Source organism: Trachinotus anak, unplaced genomic scaffold (genome assembly GCF_046630095.1).
Source record: "Trachinotus anak isolate AG129_WGS33_773 ecotype Australia unplaced genomic scaffold, CSIRO_AGI_Tana_v1 ptg000012l, whole genome shotgun sequence".
Classification (NCBI taxonomy): Eukaryota; Metazoa; Chordata; class Actinopteri; order Carangiformes; family Carangidae; genus Trachinotus; species Trachinotus anak.
The window spans coordinates 16873545-16892006 of NW_027273863.1; the positions used below are offsets into that span (position 1 = coordinate 16873545).

An 18462-nucleotide genomic window follows, 5' to 3' on the forward strand; every position below is an offset into this window, starting at 1 on the left:
TAACATCCATCTGTAAATGCACATAGTTTCAAGCTAATCCTACTTCAATTTAAAAGCTTTGCATTAAAAAAGAAGCAATTTTACTCAGTATTTGAAGTGGAACAGTGGACAGTGGAAAATAACTCCACATTTGGATGAGACTATGGGACATTATTATCATATATATAGAATATGTTGATTTTAATCTGCTTTACTTTCCTATTGATTCAACAGTTCCTACAGAGAGATCTTCTGTTGACTCTTCTACAATGGATTTGTAATCAAACTTTCTTCCAAAAGCACCTTCTCCTTAAAAGTAATAAATGTGTGACTATAAAGTTCACATATTCTCTGTCTGGTTAAACTCATTTTAGCTATGCCTGATCACATTGTCTATAGCTATGTGTGGTCAGTTCTCTGTCTGCCTTTTCCAAGTATCACGACCTGTTTTGTCATTTCAGACCCTGCCCCTCCCACATGCCCTGCAATAACCCCGGGTTTCCCTGCCTTCCAGCCACCTGACTTCTCCCCGCCCACCTACTCACCTGTTCCATATTCCCCAATTACTTCTTAGTATATATACTGGTCCATTTTGAAGCTACACTCTGTCTGTTGTGCCACCTCAGCTTTCCTGTCTTACTTGTTTTTGGACTTTTTGCCTTTTGCCTCAGTTTCCTGCCTGTTGCTGCTGATGTCACCTCCTGTCTATCCCTGCCTCATTTTATCTGCTGAGCCTAATCAAGGTGAACAGTTCTGTCTCTGCATTGGGCGTTTTAGTTCTCTCGATTCTCCTCTTACCAACACAATTATTAAAATGACAAGCATCAAGGATAAGCTGTGCAGTTAATCACGTCCCCATTATGTTATTCAAACAGTTTCAAGGCGAACAAGTAGTCAAGGCGAGAGTCAGCATGACAGCATGACACCAAATCAAAAGCTGCTAAAGTTCCTCCAGTCAGGTAAGTCTGCAACATCTGAGGTAACAACCCAGCAACTCAAAGAGATGCTGTTCTCTGCCAGTCCAAGGTTTTACTCCACATTCTACACTGGACATAACTACACATTCGTTTACAAAACATGATGAAGAATACTATTCTTATCCTGAGCTGTTATAGCTGCAAAAAAAGTCAAGAAAACTGCTAAAAAAAAAAAACCAAAAAAAACTGCACTGTGTGGTTGTTGTCAGAGCTGATATTACAGTAGCAGCACGAGATGCTTTCCAGATAAAGTTCTCAGTCTCTCCAGGCAAATATCACACTGGGTTTGTGAAAGAAGCAGCGATGGTGCAGAAATAGAAGAAGGGGAGCAGGTTGTGAGGTTTGACCCTGTGAGCTATTCCACTGATGCAGGACTAATTCAAGGCACTGGTGCAAGGGGAGCGTATTTCTCTCTAACCATCTGTGCATTACGCACGATAAAGCTATTTTTTACACATTTGTTTTTGTCTTCTTTACTGTGCATTATATTCGTGCAATCAAAATAAAAAAAAATAAATAAAAAAAAATCACTTGATGACTCAGTGTCTGTGGAGTTTAGGAATGGGATGAAGTGTTAACAATGCTCTAAGCAACCTAACACTGCACCGGTGTAAAGACGCATGAGGAGATGAAAGAAATGTGCAATTCCCAACTGGCATACTCTGACAGCGCCAACAGTGCCCTCCTCCACCAGCTACCTCGCCAACTTGCTTTCTTGCTTTTCTTGGATGCACATATGTGTACATGCAGTGCGTATTATTGTTCAAGGACTGGAAGATTGGAAGCTTGTTTGTTGAGATAAAGAGGAAAAAGAGGGGCTTTTAACTACGCATCATAAGCGTGGATCGGTTGTTTGTGCATAAGTGGTGCTTCAGATAGGGATGGGAAAACAAAATTCAGTTATTATTTGCAAATAAATTGCTAATAAATTCTCCTAATTAATCTGGAGGACAAACCAAACGGTGTGTCTTCACTGATGCTGAGCTTGACCTGTTTCTTTCAGCTGGTTGTTGGTGTGCTACCAACCGTGGGATCTGCAACAATGCCACAGGAATATAACAGTACAACATTTTTCACTTAAAGGTTGTGTAAGCCTGCCTTTCTCTAGCTGGTGTTTCATTGCTCTGTGCTTCAGCTTGTCATCTGTCTCTTTAGTTCTGTGTTACTTTTGTGCTACGAGGTTGGTTGTCTGATGGATGGACTCAAACAAAAAAAAAAAAAAAAAAAAAAAAAAAAAGACATGACTGCTACACCTCCTCAAAGCACCGAGCTGCTGCTCACAGTTTATCACAAATTACTCACTTTTTTCAGCAGTTTTGTGAAATAGTCAGTAAAACCGTAGCCTTCTGTTTGGATGAATTTCAAATTGCTGTAGCGATGAAAGGCTATAATACCTCAGAGCTGAGTGATCAAAACAGCTCATGCAAGTTGTACACCTGAGCCACTGACGGCAGCGATACCTTCAAGCCATATGAAATTTAATTTCATGAGCCAGGGACAGAGTAAAAGTAGGCCATACCATAACGGCACAGGATTCTCACAGATCATTACAGTTTGGTATTTCGCTTAGGCAACAGGAACTGGAGCAAAGCTGCTGGGTTAAATACGCACAGATGCACACGTCAGAGGGCAAAGTGAGGACGTGAAGGCAGGAGACAAGGCCATGCAAATAAAACATGACAATTCAAAGAGCTAGTTGAGGGAACAATGACAGAGTAACAATTCATTCATTCAAATCAGTCTTTGAAAGACTTTGATATTGTACACCACTTATCACCTGTAGTGATTTAATTCTGTTAAAAATCAAATCACTATAAAAGCATCTTCAGTATTTGTTTACTATTAAATACATATCTGACAATTATTGTAATGAATACTAAATGATGTGGGTGTCTCAAATATTTGATTATTTTATTAAACTGGGCCCCATTTCCCTAAAGATCATAACTTCAAATGTTTATTGAGCGAATCATAGATTAAGTCCTTCCCACCTTTGTCAAATGATAAGTCCACCTTAAAACTGCAGGAGGAGCTGAAAACTGTGTGTTTTACTGGCAACTTTATTAATTTTAAATCAGCCCTAATTGATGTCCCTTGAGTCAGCATCGTCTGGGGATGAGGACAAGAAGTTTGAGAATGAAAACAATCTGGAAGTATGGAGAGAGAAAGAAGTGAACCTACCAGACCTCTGCAGCCAGCTCCCCATCTCTGCTTGAGGCTGCATCAGCTGTGACTTTAATAACACACCATAACATCTAACTGAACTGTCAGTGGTTGATTTGCATTGAGGGTAATGTAAGTGTCAGGTTTTGACAGGGAAGAAGAATGTGTGAAATTACATAGACAATATTTCTGGTCCTGCTGCGTCAATGTTGGTCTTTTTTTTTATTTTTATTTTTTATTTTTTATTTTTTTTTTCTCTACACTGTCCATCCTGAAGAATTCTAAGAATCAATTATTTCTTTGTGTCCTTGAAATTTATGTTTTGTGATTTATGTACTCTAAATACAGAATGCTTTAAGGCATCTTACTTTAAAGATTTTTATTTAAATTTAAATTGTCGCTGAATGAGGTAATACAGTGGTGATTTAGCCTATGGCCCACTGATGAATGTATTGCAATATTTATATATTTGCAGTTTTATGTTCTGAGTGTCTGTGGTGACACAGAACAATTGGTGGATTAAGCTGCTGCTAATGCAAACTGAACATTTCCTACTGCTGCATCTTCACATTAAAAGCATTAAACTGGTGAAATGCTATTTCAGACTTTTATTCTGAAACTTTTTTTTTTTTTTGACAGTGGGGCAGTTTGAAATGCAGGGAGTAATGGAACAAGAAGGAGCAGCCACAGTGAGCCGCTAGATGAAGAGCTGCAGGCAACAGACTGAAAGCATCCAACTTCTCAGTGAGGTAACCAAATCTTTTCACTGTGCCCTGCTGTTCACAGACTCATGCCGCGTGCAGCATAAAAGCAGATCCCAATAGAAAACAAGCTACTATTGCCTGACTTCTTTAATATAAGGACAATAGCTTGTTTTGCTGCCCCCAGAATTCTGTGATCTGCGGTAAATGCGGTAACTGCAATTGCTGTTTAAAACCAATAACTATGGGCATTGCCAAATCAACAGTGACTGCACCTTATAGAGCCATTATAATGGCATGCAGCTATACCCAGTCCTACAGTAACAGCTGCTTTGGGAAATGTGTGACAAAATTTAAGACCATTCATAAAAATTCTGTTGGGTGGCACTCTTAATGTCATTATTTTTGTTTCATTCCTCTTTACCTTCATTACTTTTGGTCTTTTCTATCATTGTGCAAACTGAGGTTTTGATAGGGAGCCAATAAAGCAGTCAATTCTTGATATTTGTGTGGAACAAAATGTACATTACAATCATGTACATTTTTGGGTTATTTTTGTTTTCCTGTCGTGACACGTCCTACAATTTATTTCTTTTTTAAACTGGCATCTTGTGTGTGTGTGTGTGTGTGTGTGTGTGTGTGTGTGTGTGTGTGTGTGTGTGTGTGTGTGTGTCTGTGTCTGTGTCTGTGTCCACTCCTGCCCTTTTAGTCTTAGATGCAAAAGTGTCCTTTTCAAAGGGCAGATACAAACTTCTTTTTTCTTCTCCTCACATGCTTTTCCCCGTTTATCATCTCACTAGAAAATGATATGTTTGCCTGAAACGCATACCAAAAGACACTTGTGACAGATTTCTGCAGAATTAAATCACATATGAAGGGAAGGAAGAAGGCACTCCCTCTGTGCAACATAATGGAAAACTCAAACTGTTCTCCATGTGAACAGAAATGATAGGTCTGCCTCCAGTTTCCAAAAAATCATATATTTATGACCCTGATGACCTGTGGTTCATATCACACGACGTTAGTCTCCAGTGAGCCTAACCTGTCAACACTAACTTGCCAACATCACCACATTAAAATGCAACTGTTCCCAAGCCCTGGATTTACCCAAGTTTGATCAAACACAACATGGCAGCTAAACCACTTTACAAAAAATAATACTGTCCTGTCCTTGTCATATTCACTCGGTTATACATTTTGTCAGAGGTGCTGATCCTCTTCAAAGAAAAACAAAGTCCCTGGCTCTGTGGCATTATCAGCACACACTCCAAACACACACTGGATTACCTAAAGTAAGTCTCTGGGAGGTTTATCGTGAGAGCCCAGACTATGTTAGATCACAAGTCCCACATACATCAGAGTATGTGAACTCGTCCCACCAGGTCCAACAGCTTTCTGCTACTTTTCCTACAAAATTACTCTGAAGCTCAGATATATGCATATGACTTCCATCAGTAATTACCACTTAAATATAAATATATATATATATATATATGCCTCCAATTATGTCTTTTAAATTGTTTCAGGAAAATGAACATGTTGCAGTAAACAGCTGAAAATGGAATAAATGTCAGACAGAATATACAAAGTTTAAAAGTTTATAAATCAAATACAAATTTGACAAACTGTGCTGAATATCTTTGTTGTGTTTTTTTTTTTTGTTTTTTTTTTTTTCATCTGTTCCCTCTGTGAAATCTTGACATAATCATGGCTTCTATAACGGGAACAGCCCAGGGGGAGGAATAACTCCAGAGAGAGACGTTCATGCTTTTTCTGTGTCATGCACATTTGTAGCCTGTGCAGAAATGTTACTGACACGTTTTTGGTGACAAAATTAGACACCCACTTCTACTGTAGATGCTTTGTGCGTTTAAAAATATATCCTGCAAACATAACTAGCGTAGGTGTTGATATTTCTTGGGTAACAAAAAGGCTGTTATTTGCACCTCAGCCAACAAGGAGGTAAAATGTATTGCGCCTAGAGAACGTAACGGGAAAAAAATCCCACTGTTTCTTTTTACTGTTTTTCTCAGAGTGACTGCAAGCCTCTGCGTCATACTCTTCCTCCTACGGCTGACAGAGAGAGAGGCAGCTGGAGATGTGGCTGTAGAAATGCTGCACCAGGTTTAAAGAGATATCTCTGAGTGCCTGGCTCTCGGAGCACACTCATGGACCAAACAATGATACAAGCTCAGGTCAAACTCCACTGAGCCAATCAACAAAAAGACCTATGGGGTTAGCCTAAAAGCTTTGGCTGCTTGCCTGATCAACCTGCTGCAACACGGTGGCTGACTTTGATGTCTTTATAGTACGTCCATGCTGCATGAAGAGGGTATGGACACATTTCATTGTGTAGCTAAGTCGAGCAGGAAAGAGCTTTGCTGTCCTTTTTTTCTGTTTTATTATTATACATTATAACAACAGATAGATGTTAAACCTTCATATCAAGTATCAGGCTCTGCCTGGAATAGTTAGTAAATCAAGTCATGAATAAACTGACCAAGCAGAACAAGAAAAGCTGCCAGGAGCAGCTACAAGGAGAGGCCGGAAAACAGCTCAATCACGCTGTTATCACTGTTTCAAGTAGCTTGAAAGGCATCCTCTTATCACAAAAGACATCTGCAAAGTCATGGTGTCACATTGTTAATCTTTGCATTACAAACTAAAGAAACAGCTTCGAGACACATCAAAATAACCCTTCAATATTTTCAATTATGCGAGTGCAACCCATGGGAAATATAAGATTTTCACTCCTATGATAAGGATTAGGTCACCCCACAATATTTGCAAATAGAGCCATCAACTTGGCATCAACAAAAAAAATAAAAATAAAAAAAGAGAAAATAAAATCATGAAAGCCTAGAATATGATAACAACTGACAGCTTTATTGCAGTCCAAAGATTACATGCATCAGTGGTAAAATAAAAGCATGGCCTCAAATGCACTCCACATGCATCAAGCAATTTTCTCATGAGCTCAGAGTAATTAATTATGATGATCTATTAGCAGGCTACATTGAACATATATTAGCTAATAAAACAATGATGTTCATGTGCATTTCCTCTCTGTTTTCCACTTCAACTTGTTAAATACACCATTGTGCTTTAGTACAGCCTCACAGAGCTACCCCCATGGCTGTAGGCTTTTAGTATTTTTAGTAGTATAGCCCATCCAGTGTCTTTTCACGTGATACCAAAAGTAATTTTGTAGGTCTGTCAGAATTGACTGAGTGTATCACCAAGCTGCAGACTCTCCGACAGACTTGCCTCCAGGAGGATGGAAAGTGTGATTAGCTACTGCTGACATTTTTACTTTTTGTCAATGCTTTATAATGTATTCTACAATGTTACTTTCATTTAGGATCGCTCGGAGCCCTTGCCATTTCTAATCAGCATCTAGTTTAAGAGATCAATACAACAACTGGGAAAACAATTTTTTTTTTTTTTCATAGTAAAGGCAGTGATGTTTTATATTGGCTGAAGGATCTGGAACAAACCACCTGTCTTCATGACTTGGTGACCTGATGCGGGAGCGCTGCTGCTCCCCCTCGGTTGCAGATGCTATTTCCAGAGGCAAAACAGAGGCTGAGCAACCTTGTGGAAATATGCCGCTTTACAGAGAATAGCTTGTTCGGTTCTGGAGCAGACTCAAAAACACCTTGGAGCAGGACGACGGAAGACGATTGGAGTTGGTTACTGAAACCTCTGTGAGATTTCAGTGTGATCTCTAATGGAACTTTGAGGATATTTTTCTATGTCTCTTAACATGTCAATTGTACAGTACATATGGGGCTGAAGAACTAGAGGAGGGAGGGAGGGAGGAACGAGGTTTAGGAATCAGTGATATTCATGAATGTTAATATCTGCTCTGATTTATTTTCAGGAAGAGGAGAATTTAAAGCGAAAGGAAAATGGAGCAGATTTTGTTTCAGCTTTTGTTTGTTGTTCTTTATGGAGGTCATTGCATAAAATTAAGATTATGAACCCAGCTAGAAAACATGTGAGAGGCTTGATGCACAGGTCGAAGTGAGAATTTTTACTCTCTGTAATAATCACTTGTATCTGGGTGATCAAAACCCCTAAATTAAAGATTACAAATCAATATCATATATTTCAGTATGGTTTAGCCATTATAATATCATTCGTCAATGCTCAACAGGAGCCAAGCTAATGATATAAACAGGTTTCATCTACTTTCATTCTGTTGATTATTTTCCTGATTAATCAATTGATCAAGTTCAACACAAAAGTATCCAGGTTAATATCAGGAGAATGAAGGGATCTGGCAATTAAATACTGACATTTGGAATTTGGAGTCAGAGACCTCCAGTTTTGAGATTTTCTGTTTAAAAAAAATTATTTGATTATAATTCATGTCGAATACATTTTTTTTCTTTATTATTATTACTTTAATTTTTTGTCAATTGACTAATTGCTTAAGAGCCCTCGATGTCCAGTTTGATCCAAATTCAGATCTAAATAATCTGGATGGTTGAACAAGCACTCTGAGCTTCACTGCACATGTCTTGTAAGCATGGCACCATGAATTGCACTGAAAGGGAGTTTGGGGAACTCTATCTGCTCCTGTTTAGCAGGGAGGACTGAGTCTCTTAAAAAGCATTGTGCCTTGAGCGATGACCACTGATGCAGACAGGCCAACAGAGCCTGAGGAAGAGTTGCTGGGTAATCTTTTACTTACAGCTGTGTCTCTTAAACTTGCCTTGTTTGCCTTCATGCCCCTCATGACGCATTAGAAATAACTATAATTGTAGGTCACAGATTCAAACGTTTGCTGTCAAACACTCACCCCTCACAGCTGTATTGAAGTCAGTTGGTGAGAGAAAATGAGCAAAAGGCTGCGTGCGCTATGAGTCTGTGGCCCCGAGGGAAGCCAGCACGCCAAACATGGGGCATAGTGTGTCTGGAAAATGTGAACACATTATACCACAATACACAAGTAGGAAGCACACACATGCTGTTGAAGCATTTTATCCAAGTAATTTATAGCAGGTCACTGCCTTTTCACTCAGACCATTATCATTAAAATCAGTTCAGTTGCATTGGTCCTGATACCACCTACAATGGCCTTTGACCTTTACACAATACCAGCATAACGCAAAACTCCCAATCTCATTTTTCTCTGTCAAAAATGTGTTTGTTTCAGATACAACACTGTGGGCTGGGAATACCCTCCTAAAAATAGCCAGGCAAACACATCAGTGCGCACTTTGCAGAGCAAGGCTACACTATTCAATCATCATCCGTCACCGTAATATCAAGCTTAGTGGCGGGTTTATTAACTAGATGAGTGTAGTTGAAACAGAAGTCAATGACTCAAGGCATCGAAGCACATTTTACAATTTTATGAAAAAGAAATAATGGCTGACAATGAAAAAGCCAGCGACAGAGAAAGGCGTAATGTTAGTTGACAACAGTATATGGGGAGGGGGGAGCACTGATTGATATCACTGAAACCAGTGTTCCCTCTGTTGACAAGTGCTGAGATTCTACAGCTTCTTTAACAAGCAAGCTGGTCCGCATGTGTGAAAACTCATGGGGGTGGGGATGGAAGGAAAGTAAGACACCTACAGCACCGAGGCACCACTAGAACCGTATTTTTAGGAGACAGGGCTGGTAATTCACTGCTCAAAATAAGATGAGAGAAACCACAGGAGTCGAGGAATTAATAATTGAAATGCTCTAGAGCTAAGAGCTCCTCTCTAAACGATTGGAACCATCTGGATGTGTGTATTATACGGTGGCTTTAGAAAAATGTGTGTCCAACGTTTGTGCTGTAATGTAGGATGTGTGGATGCTGAGCCAGTGGTGAGTGCAGCTAGGGGAGGCTGGTGCTGATTGGACCCCCCTGGGGGGGGACTAGGTGTGCAATGGCTAGTGAAATGTTTGCCACACATGCTGACCTGAATTTGACGACTGACTAACCTCTTACCCAGTCTCTCCGAGGAGAAGTGGATCAAAGGTTTCAAGGGGGTAGATTTACTGAGGGAGAGTTGCTTTACTGGAGGACAATCGCTGGATTCAGTAAAGAAAGAAAGAAGAGGAGAGAGGGAAAAAAAAAAAAAAAGCACAGGTTGCAGCAGCAAGAGGTGCATGATGGCAGGAGATACTGCACATGCATGGGGTAGGATGAGTTTCTAAAATAAGATGTTCAGTGGTTTATTCACTGTTTACATACAAGCATGAACATGCCCTTTTCACAGCTTTTAAAGGTAGAAATATGAGTCTCGTATTACTCCTCCACAGGGAAAACTCTGTGGAGACATGACAGCTCACTGACAAGAAGACAAGAGGCAGTATCACCCTCATTTAGATTGTCATTAAACTTCAGTGGTGAGTCATTAGGTTATGGTAAGTGGGCTTTTGATAAGCGGAAGGATTTCTTTTACACTGCCTTAAGTTATATCAGTTACACAACCATACCTCTCGCCAATCTACATTAACAGCTTCAGTCCCTTTCAAAAGATTTGCACCCACACATCTCACACATCCTCCACTGTCACTAGTGAGCTTTGAACTATTTTAATAATATATTTATCTATCCTTGTGGCAAAGCATCTAAATGGTTGTATGTTTTCTTATAGGGCAAAGATCTTTTATTCAGGTGTTTGCTACTTTCTCTCTCTCAAAAAAAAAAAAAAAAAAAAAATGCAGATAGCATCTTATGAAGCATCATCATGAACCCCCTCTGTTTATTCACAGCTGCTTCTGTTTCATGTTTGCCTATAAAAGAGAGACCCGTGTCCGACTTTTAAATAAAGCGTCGAGATGTATCACCAACATACAACGCTGGAGCAGCTCCACTCTGCCCTCTCTACCTGATACGCATCGCAGCACTGATATGCCTCGGACTTTATTAATCCTGATGAGAGAATCAATAAAGTTCCATTGTTGAAACAGCGATGCTGCCTTTGAGCTGCGTAGACCAGACAGGAACATTATATGCCAACAACAGGCATGTGTCAATGAAAGGGGGCAGACAGGGATGAGGGGAGTTTACCGAAGGAAGAGTCCATGATTCACTGAATAATCACAGCTGCACTGAGGGAGTTTGAACAGGGAAAGCACACAGGTCATCAAGATATGACTTGAATTTGCAAAACTGACACTTCAGAGTTGATATCGTTCATCTCTCTCACTGTGAACATCTTGTCTTGCCTAAGGCTTGGCAGAAATCACATCACGTGGGGGGTTGACAAAGCAGAGACATGAATAACAATGAATAACAGAGACAATGAACCACATTTAACAACTCTGCCCCAACTGTGGTGATGTGCACTTCATGTAAACCAGAGGACTGAAAAAAAACGCAAACAAAAAAAAGGGGGGGACATGGGAAGGTTTAAAAATGCATAAACCTCTTAAGCCACTCTACACTGACATTAATATTTATATATGCTTGAAGAAATGGAGAGGAATTTATAGCCCCTTACCTGAGCGGGCTTGCTAAGCCTGTGAAACCTCTGATTTTTGTACGAGAATTGCAACATTTTGCTGACGTTAAACTTAGTTACTTAAAGTACTACACAAAATCTGTGAGGTTACACACGATACTGCATTTATATCTTCCGGTGTTCAACTGCTGGGAGCACAAAGCTCACAGGCATGTCCTTAAAATAAATCAGTAGCCCATCCTGGGTCATTCTTTTCTAATATGCAAGCCTGTGCATTAAATGTGTAGATTTGAGACGCACCAAGGAGGCAAATGGAAGAGAATCTATTGTTAGTCCCATGGGTCAGACACTATACAAAAAAAAAAAAACACGTCCTGTCAGGCTTCAGTTTGCAAAACAGTGTGTAGCTTCACATCAGTGAATTTTCTAAATCTACTTTACTTCAGACTCTCTGTGTAACTGTGCTGTTTTAATTAACACCTGCCCATGTGATGTTCGGGCCTGCTTCTATTCTCAGTCTGACCTATTTTGTGATTTTTAAAGTTTTATTTATCCATGGTGCTGCTAATGTGACCCAGCAGGATCGAGATAATCAACCTCCATTGTCTGAGGACACATGTCACTTTGTTGTGGAAACACGCAGCATCCTGTGATGTAAGTATCACTTATGCAATTAATAGTTTTGTAAAGGATTGCCTGCGCTACTCCCCTTGCATCAATACATTCAACCTAATGCAACCCAGTACATATAATGGACTGGATGTGCTTTAAATTTAACATAGACAATTAGTCTTTGGGGAAATTAAACAAAGCTGCTTAATTTTTGAATCATTTGTTCGTAACTTTTCAAAATATTTTAAGAAAACAGTGTTGTTTAACTGAAATTAGAGTAAAAAAGAATGGTGAAGCACATTTGCACCAGAGAGTAGTTTGTGTCGCTGATGTAAATGTGGATCGACTGGCAGCCCACAGCAGGGCCTTCTTTCTTCTTTCCTGGCTCATCGTCTGGACTGTAGTTGGGAAGCACAGAGACAAACTGAGACAAACAGCCTGAAGTGCTCATCCATTCACAGCGATAGTGCTAACTTCTAACTAACTAGCTCACCCTCCTCCACCAGCCTCTCTCTCTCTCTCTCTCTCTCTCTCAACACACACACAACCTACATCCTGATCTATTCCTGAAAGGAGCTACTCTCCTCCTGTAACAACATTCTGTCTCAAACTTACTGCAGGTCTTACACAGATGATAAATCAGTGTAATTTGCTTGTTTACTTGCTATTACTGCCTCTTCACGCTACATGTACACGCTTAGTTTCCACACACTTACGCACATGAGTATGATGCTGCAGCATCACAGCTGATCTCAGGTTGAAGTTGAGTCAAGGACAGCTTGACACCCACACTTTGGGTATAACTAGTAACCCATCAAAGATCCCAGGATTGTCCTCAATGCACATGTGCAAACCTCCAAGAAAGGCTGCTGCTACGCTTGCCAAGCTCCAGCCTTTGTCAGTGGGACACGATCACACCCACGAAAATGACAGAAACCATAGGTTAAACACCTTCAAGTCAAGCTGAGTAAATTGCTTGATGAATACAAACATGCAACAGATCCTTAGTGAGATCAGATCCAAGAAGAGATATCACTTCCATATGTATTGTTCTAATTGATGTCTATATTTAGCTTTAACTGGGGAAGCACTGCTCTGACAGCACACCACTGACATGCAGTAAAAGATAAATAGGACGTCACGGTACAATATGACACTGCAAGACACATGAAAGAAAACTATAAATGTACCATTCAATATGCATACTGTAGCAATCATTAAATGCTGAGTTAATTCACCATAGCTGCCAGGTGTAAAACCAACCATACAGGAACAGGCACTGGGAAGCAAAAATAATTTCCCCAAACCCTAGGAGATAGTTAAAAATGAAGGACTGCTGCATAAAATGACAAAGCCTGAAACGTTTAGAAGAAAGATGAAAATAATACTTGCTTTTTCACATTGTTGCCAAGAATATCAGAAAAAGAAGATTATTACCCCACTCTCATGTCTGTATAGAGCTACAGACAGGAGGCTATTTCCATAGCTTGGCATAAGGTTTGGAAAAGGCCAAAACAGCTGGCAAAATACTCCCTGCAGTCTTGTCACAATGAGGGGCAGTGGTGGGCTAAAGGTTAGAGAACCAAGCTTCTGACCTGAGTGGGAAGATGTTAAGTTTTCATCAACACCACCCAGTGCCCTTCTGCAAGACAATTAACCCCAACTGCTTCGGTAGAGCTGCATAGAGGCCAGCAGGTCATGCTGTGGTCGTACTGGGCAGCTCCCAGGTGTGAATGTGTGTAACTGTGTGAAAGTGATCTGGACATCCTGTAATAGAGAGGTTGCCTCTGTCAGTGAAACTAACTTGAATAAATGAAGGTTAGAATGAGGTTACAAGACAAGGAATTCACTGCTTTATACCAAGAAATAGTTCCTATGACATGCTATTTGTGAGATGTCCTAGGAGGAGAGTTTAGTTACCTCTGGACAGAGCCAGGGTGACAGGGTCCCCCTGTTTACAATTTGTATGCTAAGCTAACCAGTTTCTGGCTGTGGCTTCATATTTAATGAATAGAACCAAGAGAGCCATTGATCTTTGCATCCAACTCTTGACAAAAAAAAAACAGGATAAGCATATTTTTCAAAATGTCTGTCCAAACTGGTCCTTTAATATCAATTCTGCTTTAATTTAAAGATGGCTTTAATCCAATCATTTAACCCTATAGATGGTCAGTGGCATATAGAAAAGGACTGAGCAGTTTGCAAATGTAATTGCATGTTGCTGTACAAATGTGATATTTGATGAAAAAAAAACGTAATTAGATAAAATACTGAATATAAATTAATAGTTCCCTACTGCTTGCAGAACAGAGCAGATTTTATTTCTTAAATGTGCATCTTCAGGCTAAGCACGCAATGTTTAAACACGTCATGCTACTGTGCCATCAACCTCCTGCAGACTCCATGCTCATATGCACCACTGCCATAATCTGCATGGACTGTAATGCTCCTCCACATGATCACGGGTGCATTAAACAGCTCCATTCAGCAAATTCTCACCATCCTGTTAAAATTCCTGTCTGGTTCCCCGAAGGTTTTAAGATGGAACAGCTAAAGTGATCTGCCAAAGTGGCTCTGATACAAGAATCCATGATCCACAAGTCTGTTATCTTCTGGTAAAGTGGGACTTGTGGGCAAAATCAGCTTAAAGTCCTGCAGTCAGTGTTTGAAACAATCTGTAAAATACTTTCTGTTATGACTGCAAAGTGGACAAAGTAAAATCCCCTCATAGTCTCTACTTCCCAACTTTGTTCCCTGTCTGAAACCTCGCACATAACCCTTTTCCAATGTCCCGAGGAAATTTACATGTTATTGATGCGCTAATAGACAACAAGACCATTGAGGCAGTGTGTCTTTACCTTCTCATATGACCCATGGGAGCATTTAGAAGCATTTTATTATGTCACCTTATGTTAGATAAACTGTTAAAAATCACTCCTGAAAATGAAATAACTGACTAACTTCCATGATGTGACAATGCTATTGTAAATGTTTGGTTAGGTTTAGGCACAAAGAGGTTGGTAGTTTTTTTTGGAAAAGATGATGGTTTGGGTTCAGATAAGTACTTTGTTAAGGTTAGAGGATCTTTCTCATTGACTATCAGAGAGGAAGCAAACAGCAGCCATGACTACAGCCACTAGAGGTCTTTGTCACTTGAACGTAAACATGTTTTGTCTTGTCATGTCTTTTAAAAGTGAATCTACACTTATAATATGTTGTTAATGGTCCAATGAATGAAAGCTGTACAATCTACTCCTGGAAGGACTGACTCCTGTATTTACCTTGGTCAGGGGCTTTACATGAGAACAAAAAAAACTATCACCTGTCTTATTCCACCTCAGAACTGCAATCTGTTCAAAACTGTGCCTTAATTTTTAGTCTGTTGAGTCTATTTTATCACTGATTCTTATGCTTACCCTTACCTTTTTGATTTGTCAAGCATAGTGAAACACAGTAGGCAACAGAAGTACAGTTATTTTGTAGCCTCCTCCTGCCCCCACAAAAGGTCACTCTAGTGAATGTGACGGGCTTATTACTTGACTGCAGGGTCGGACTGGCCATCGTCTCTGTATGCCTGTCATTCAGGGTGCGCATGAGAGTGTAGTGCATGCATCTTGCACGACTGTGCTCAGTGGCCAAACACAAGCAAAGTTTCAACCTTGAAACTTGCGCTGGGGTGAATTTCTTTCCTAGTCCATCCCTGTGTGATTGGACCAGTTTTAGAGGATTATTCAATCAATGCAGTCTCACCCCAATCCCCAGCCTGTCAGAAATATTATATCGATCTACAAGGACGTCAACAAGCGAAGGTAGTTTATACATCAGGAAAGGTTTTGACCCATTTTGTCATGGAAAATGACAGCAATTGCAATCACACCAAGTGGATCAAACCAACAAACATGTCCAACTAACACTGAGCACCAGCAGAGCAAATGGTGAATCAATGCGGTAAGAGGTGACTAGGCAGAGTGTGTGGGTGTGTGTGTGTGTGTGTGTGTGTGTGGGGTGGGTAATGAGACTGCACCTGAGTCTATCAAAGAGATAACGGACCCTTAGTGCAGGACAGGAATTATTTTGTAGTGTTTTGTGATATTAAGGCTTTAATGCTTTTAATGCTCTAAACACTTTTCTGAATGTGTCAACAGCTTCATCAGTCATCAGGAGTATGTAATGTGACAGTGTTGATGTGAGATCCTTTTCCCAGCTCTTAGCAAAGCTGCTGGCTGATACAGTTTGGTTTTTGGATTTGCTCAGTCTTTCAGGCCAGCAGATTAAAGCCATTCTTTTAGTTACTGTTGGAATCAACAGGAAGTAGAAAGCGTTGCTATTATAGCTGGGAACTACAGATGGTGACAGTGATTTTGGCTGCTGGCTTTTTATCAATGGGCTGACCAGCTCTCTAATGACAGGTGGGGGTAGGTAAAGCTAGATTCGCCAAAACATCCACAAAGGAAGGAGCCCTCATAAGCTCAACTCTGCACCAGAGTATGTGGGTGGAAAATGACAGTCCTGGATGTTGGGAGTATAAACTGAAGACTGCAATTCATTCTTGTTTTTTCAGGCTGTTGTCCATGAGGAAATATGCATCTGTATATGTTGTGTTGTCTGTTGAGCATCTCTACAAAGTGAATTTTACCACTGGCGATTCTCCGCAATGGAACCATACACAGCAAGTATGGCAATGTTATGTCACCATGTCCAAGTTTGGCAATTATCTCTGTTGGAACAATCATTATTCATTACTGGGCAGCAAACTGAGCCAAGAACTGCCATTACATCACAAGCAGCTGAGGTTTCAGTGCTTTTAGGTGGGATCTTTTTTTTTTTTTTTTTTTTTTTCCTTTTTAACATGTGTGAACAACACACACACGCTCATTCTGATGCAGCTGCTCCAGTCACAAGAGGTGTAATGATCATCACTGAGATTCACTGTCATCATTGCTTTACAGAGGAAGAATAAGCCTTTGAAAAAAATCATCCCTGTACAAATGGAAGTTCACTAGATGGTAAATGCAGTCATTCATTAAGTGCATTTGCTTGCCTGGTGTACTTACTTGGCTCATAACAAAGAAGCAGTCCTAAATTACCATATTTTTACCCTCACCTGAAATCAGTACGTCTCTATGTATTGTGCACATTTGCAAAGAGGAATCTCCCTTTTCAGAACAAACAAATCAGTTTTGTTAAAAAAAAAAAAAAAAAATGCATGTTAAGGAACTTTTGCCATGACAGCCAAATGTCTTACTGGTTGTGTTGTACTTCACCCCATTGATGTACTCAGGACACGGTCTCTCTACAATCCTCCCGGTGCTGCTCCGTGGCCAGCAGGTTCCAATCTCATCGGTTGTGGCATTACAATATAAACCTTGGAAATAAATAAATTAACATAATAAAACCGGACGCTTATAGTTTTCCTTTTCCAAAACACGTCTCAATATTGCACAAGAAGAAAAAGAAGCAATGCCACCTTACCATCAATGCTCAGCAATGAGAATGAAGCGTTTTCCAAAAAAGTGTCTTGGAAAGCATCTATCAAACTACAATTTAGATCCCCGAGCTCTCCAAGTATGATCTGATAAATGGTAGCGTCCATGGTGCGAGCTTTAAAAAAAGAAAAATTAAAAAAAAAAATGTCAGGTTAATTCCAAGTCCGGGAGGAGACGGAAACACCGAGCCCAGCGGTGTTCGTGGTGCTTGTGAATCGGAGCAACAGTGATGCCAAGTAGGGAGCCCAGCGCTGCTGCTGGGGGGGGGGGGCTGGGCCTGGCCAATCACAGCTTCTCCGTCATCCACGCGTCCGTCCACGTACCCACAGCTGGCAGCGACCCCGTGAAACTCAGCCGACACGGCGCACTGACCAGATCGTGGGCACTGCTGCGCTGACATTTCACACCTGCCACCCGCCTGTCATGTTTATTTATGAGGGGGAAAGTCGGCTGCTGTGACAAGAAAAAGTGAGTGTGGTGTGGTGTGGTGGGGGGTGGGGGGTTACAAATGTATCCTACGTGGCGCGTACCTGTTGATGTCTCTGGCTGGAGCCTGAATGTAAAGTGAAGATATTTTAAAAAACATGGGAATAATTGTATAAATGATTTCTATTAAAAATGAAAAAAAGCATCTTCCGACATAAAGATGCGTCTAAAATGCTTTATTTTCTGGGTGAACGGTGAAGTCAGTGGATAAGTCTTAAATTATAAGCAACTGGATGATTTCTTCCACACCCTAGGTAACATTTAGGACCATGACCTTTATGGACAAATCTGCACTGCAGCCTACCTGATTTTCATGAAGGAGAGAACTTCCCATCCTGCCACAAACTTGTAATTAGGCTAATGTTTTTGTTTTTTTTTTTTGTTATCTGTAACCGAGATCTGTCCCTACACTGTTATCTTTAATGTACATTTACAGCGAAATCCAAACAGTACTCTACTATATTATTAATGTCATATAGAGCCATATAGTAACTGTAAACTTTACTGTAAACAGTTGAGCATCTTGGGAAGGTGAAAGAAAAGTGTGGAGCTTACATTTAAAAATTAACCAACATAACAAGATCTTGCAAGTTTGTTTGTGCAGCTTGCATTTTGATTTTATCGATTTCAACCTTAAATACAAGAT

General features: G+C 40.2%; 1 protein-coding gene and 1 long non-coding RNA gene across 3 annotated transcripts in view; one reads left to right on the top strand and one right to left on the bottom strand.

Annotated features, from left to right (window-relative positions):
- The window catches only part of LOC139629514 (corticotropin-releasing factor receptor 2), a 34545-nt gene extending 16787 nt beyond the window's left edge, over positions 1 to 17758 (bottom strand). The window contains exons 1-2 of the mRNA XM_071492174.1: positions 17317 to 17758; positions 17090 to 17209 (exon numbers count right to left, since the gene is read on the bottom strand). Coding sequence (XP_071348275.1) covers positions 17090 to 17209; positions 17317 to 17437 — 241 coding nt within the window. The 5' untranslated portion in view covers positions 17438 to 17758. The remainder of the gene's footprint in view (positions 1 to 17089; positions 17210 to 17316) is intronic.
- Positions 481 to 17244, top strand: LOC139629515 (uncharacterized). 2 transcript variants are annotated; one of them, XR_011692992.1, is made up of 4 exons: positions 481 to 722; positions 855 to 938; positions 3759 to 3868; positions 5854 to 5986. It is a non-coding gene; the product is annotated as an uncharacterized lncRNA (long non-coding RNA). The 2 variants fall into 2 exon arrangements; XR_011692991.1 differs by lacking the exon at positions 5854 to 5986 and adding an exon at positions 17126 to 17244 and having other exon boundaries at positions 483 to 722.
- Positions 17759 to 18462: the final 704 nt, after the last annotated feature.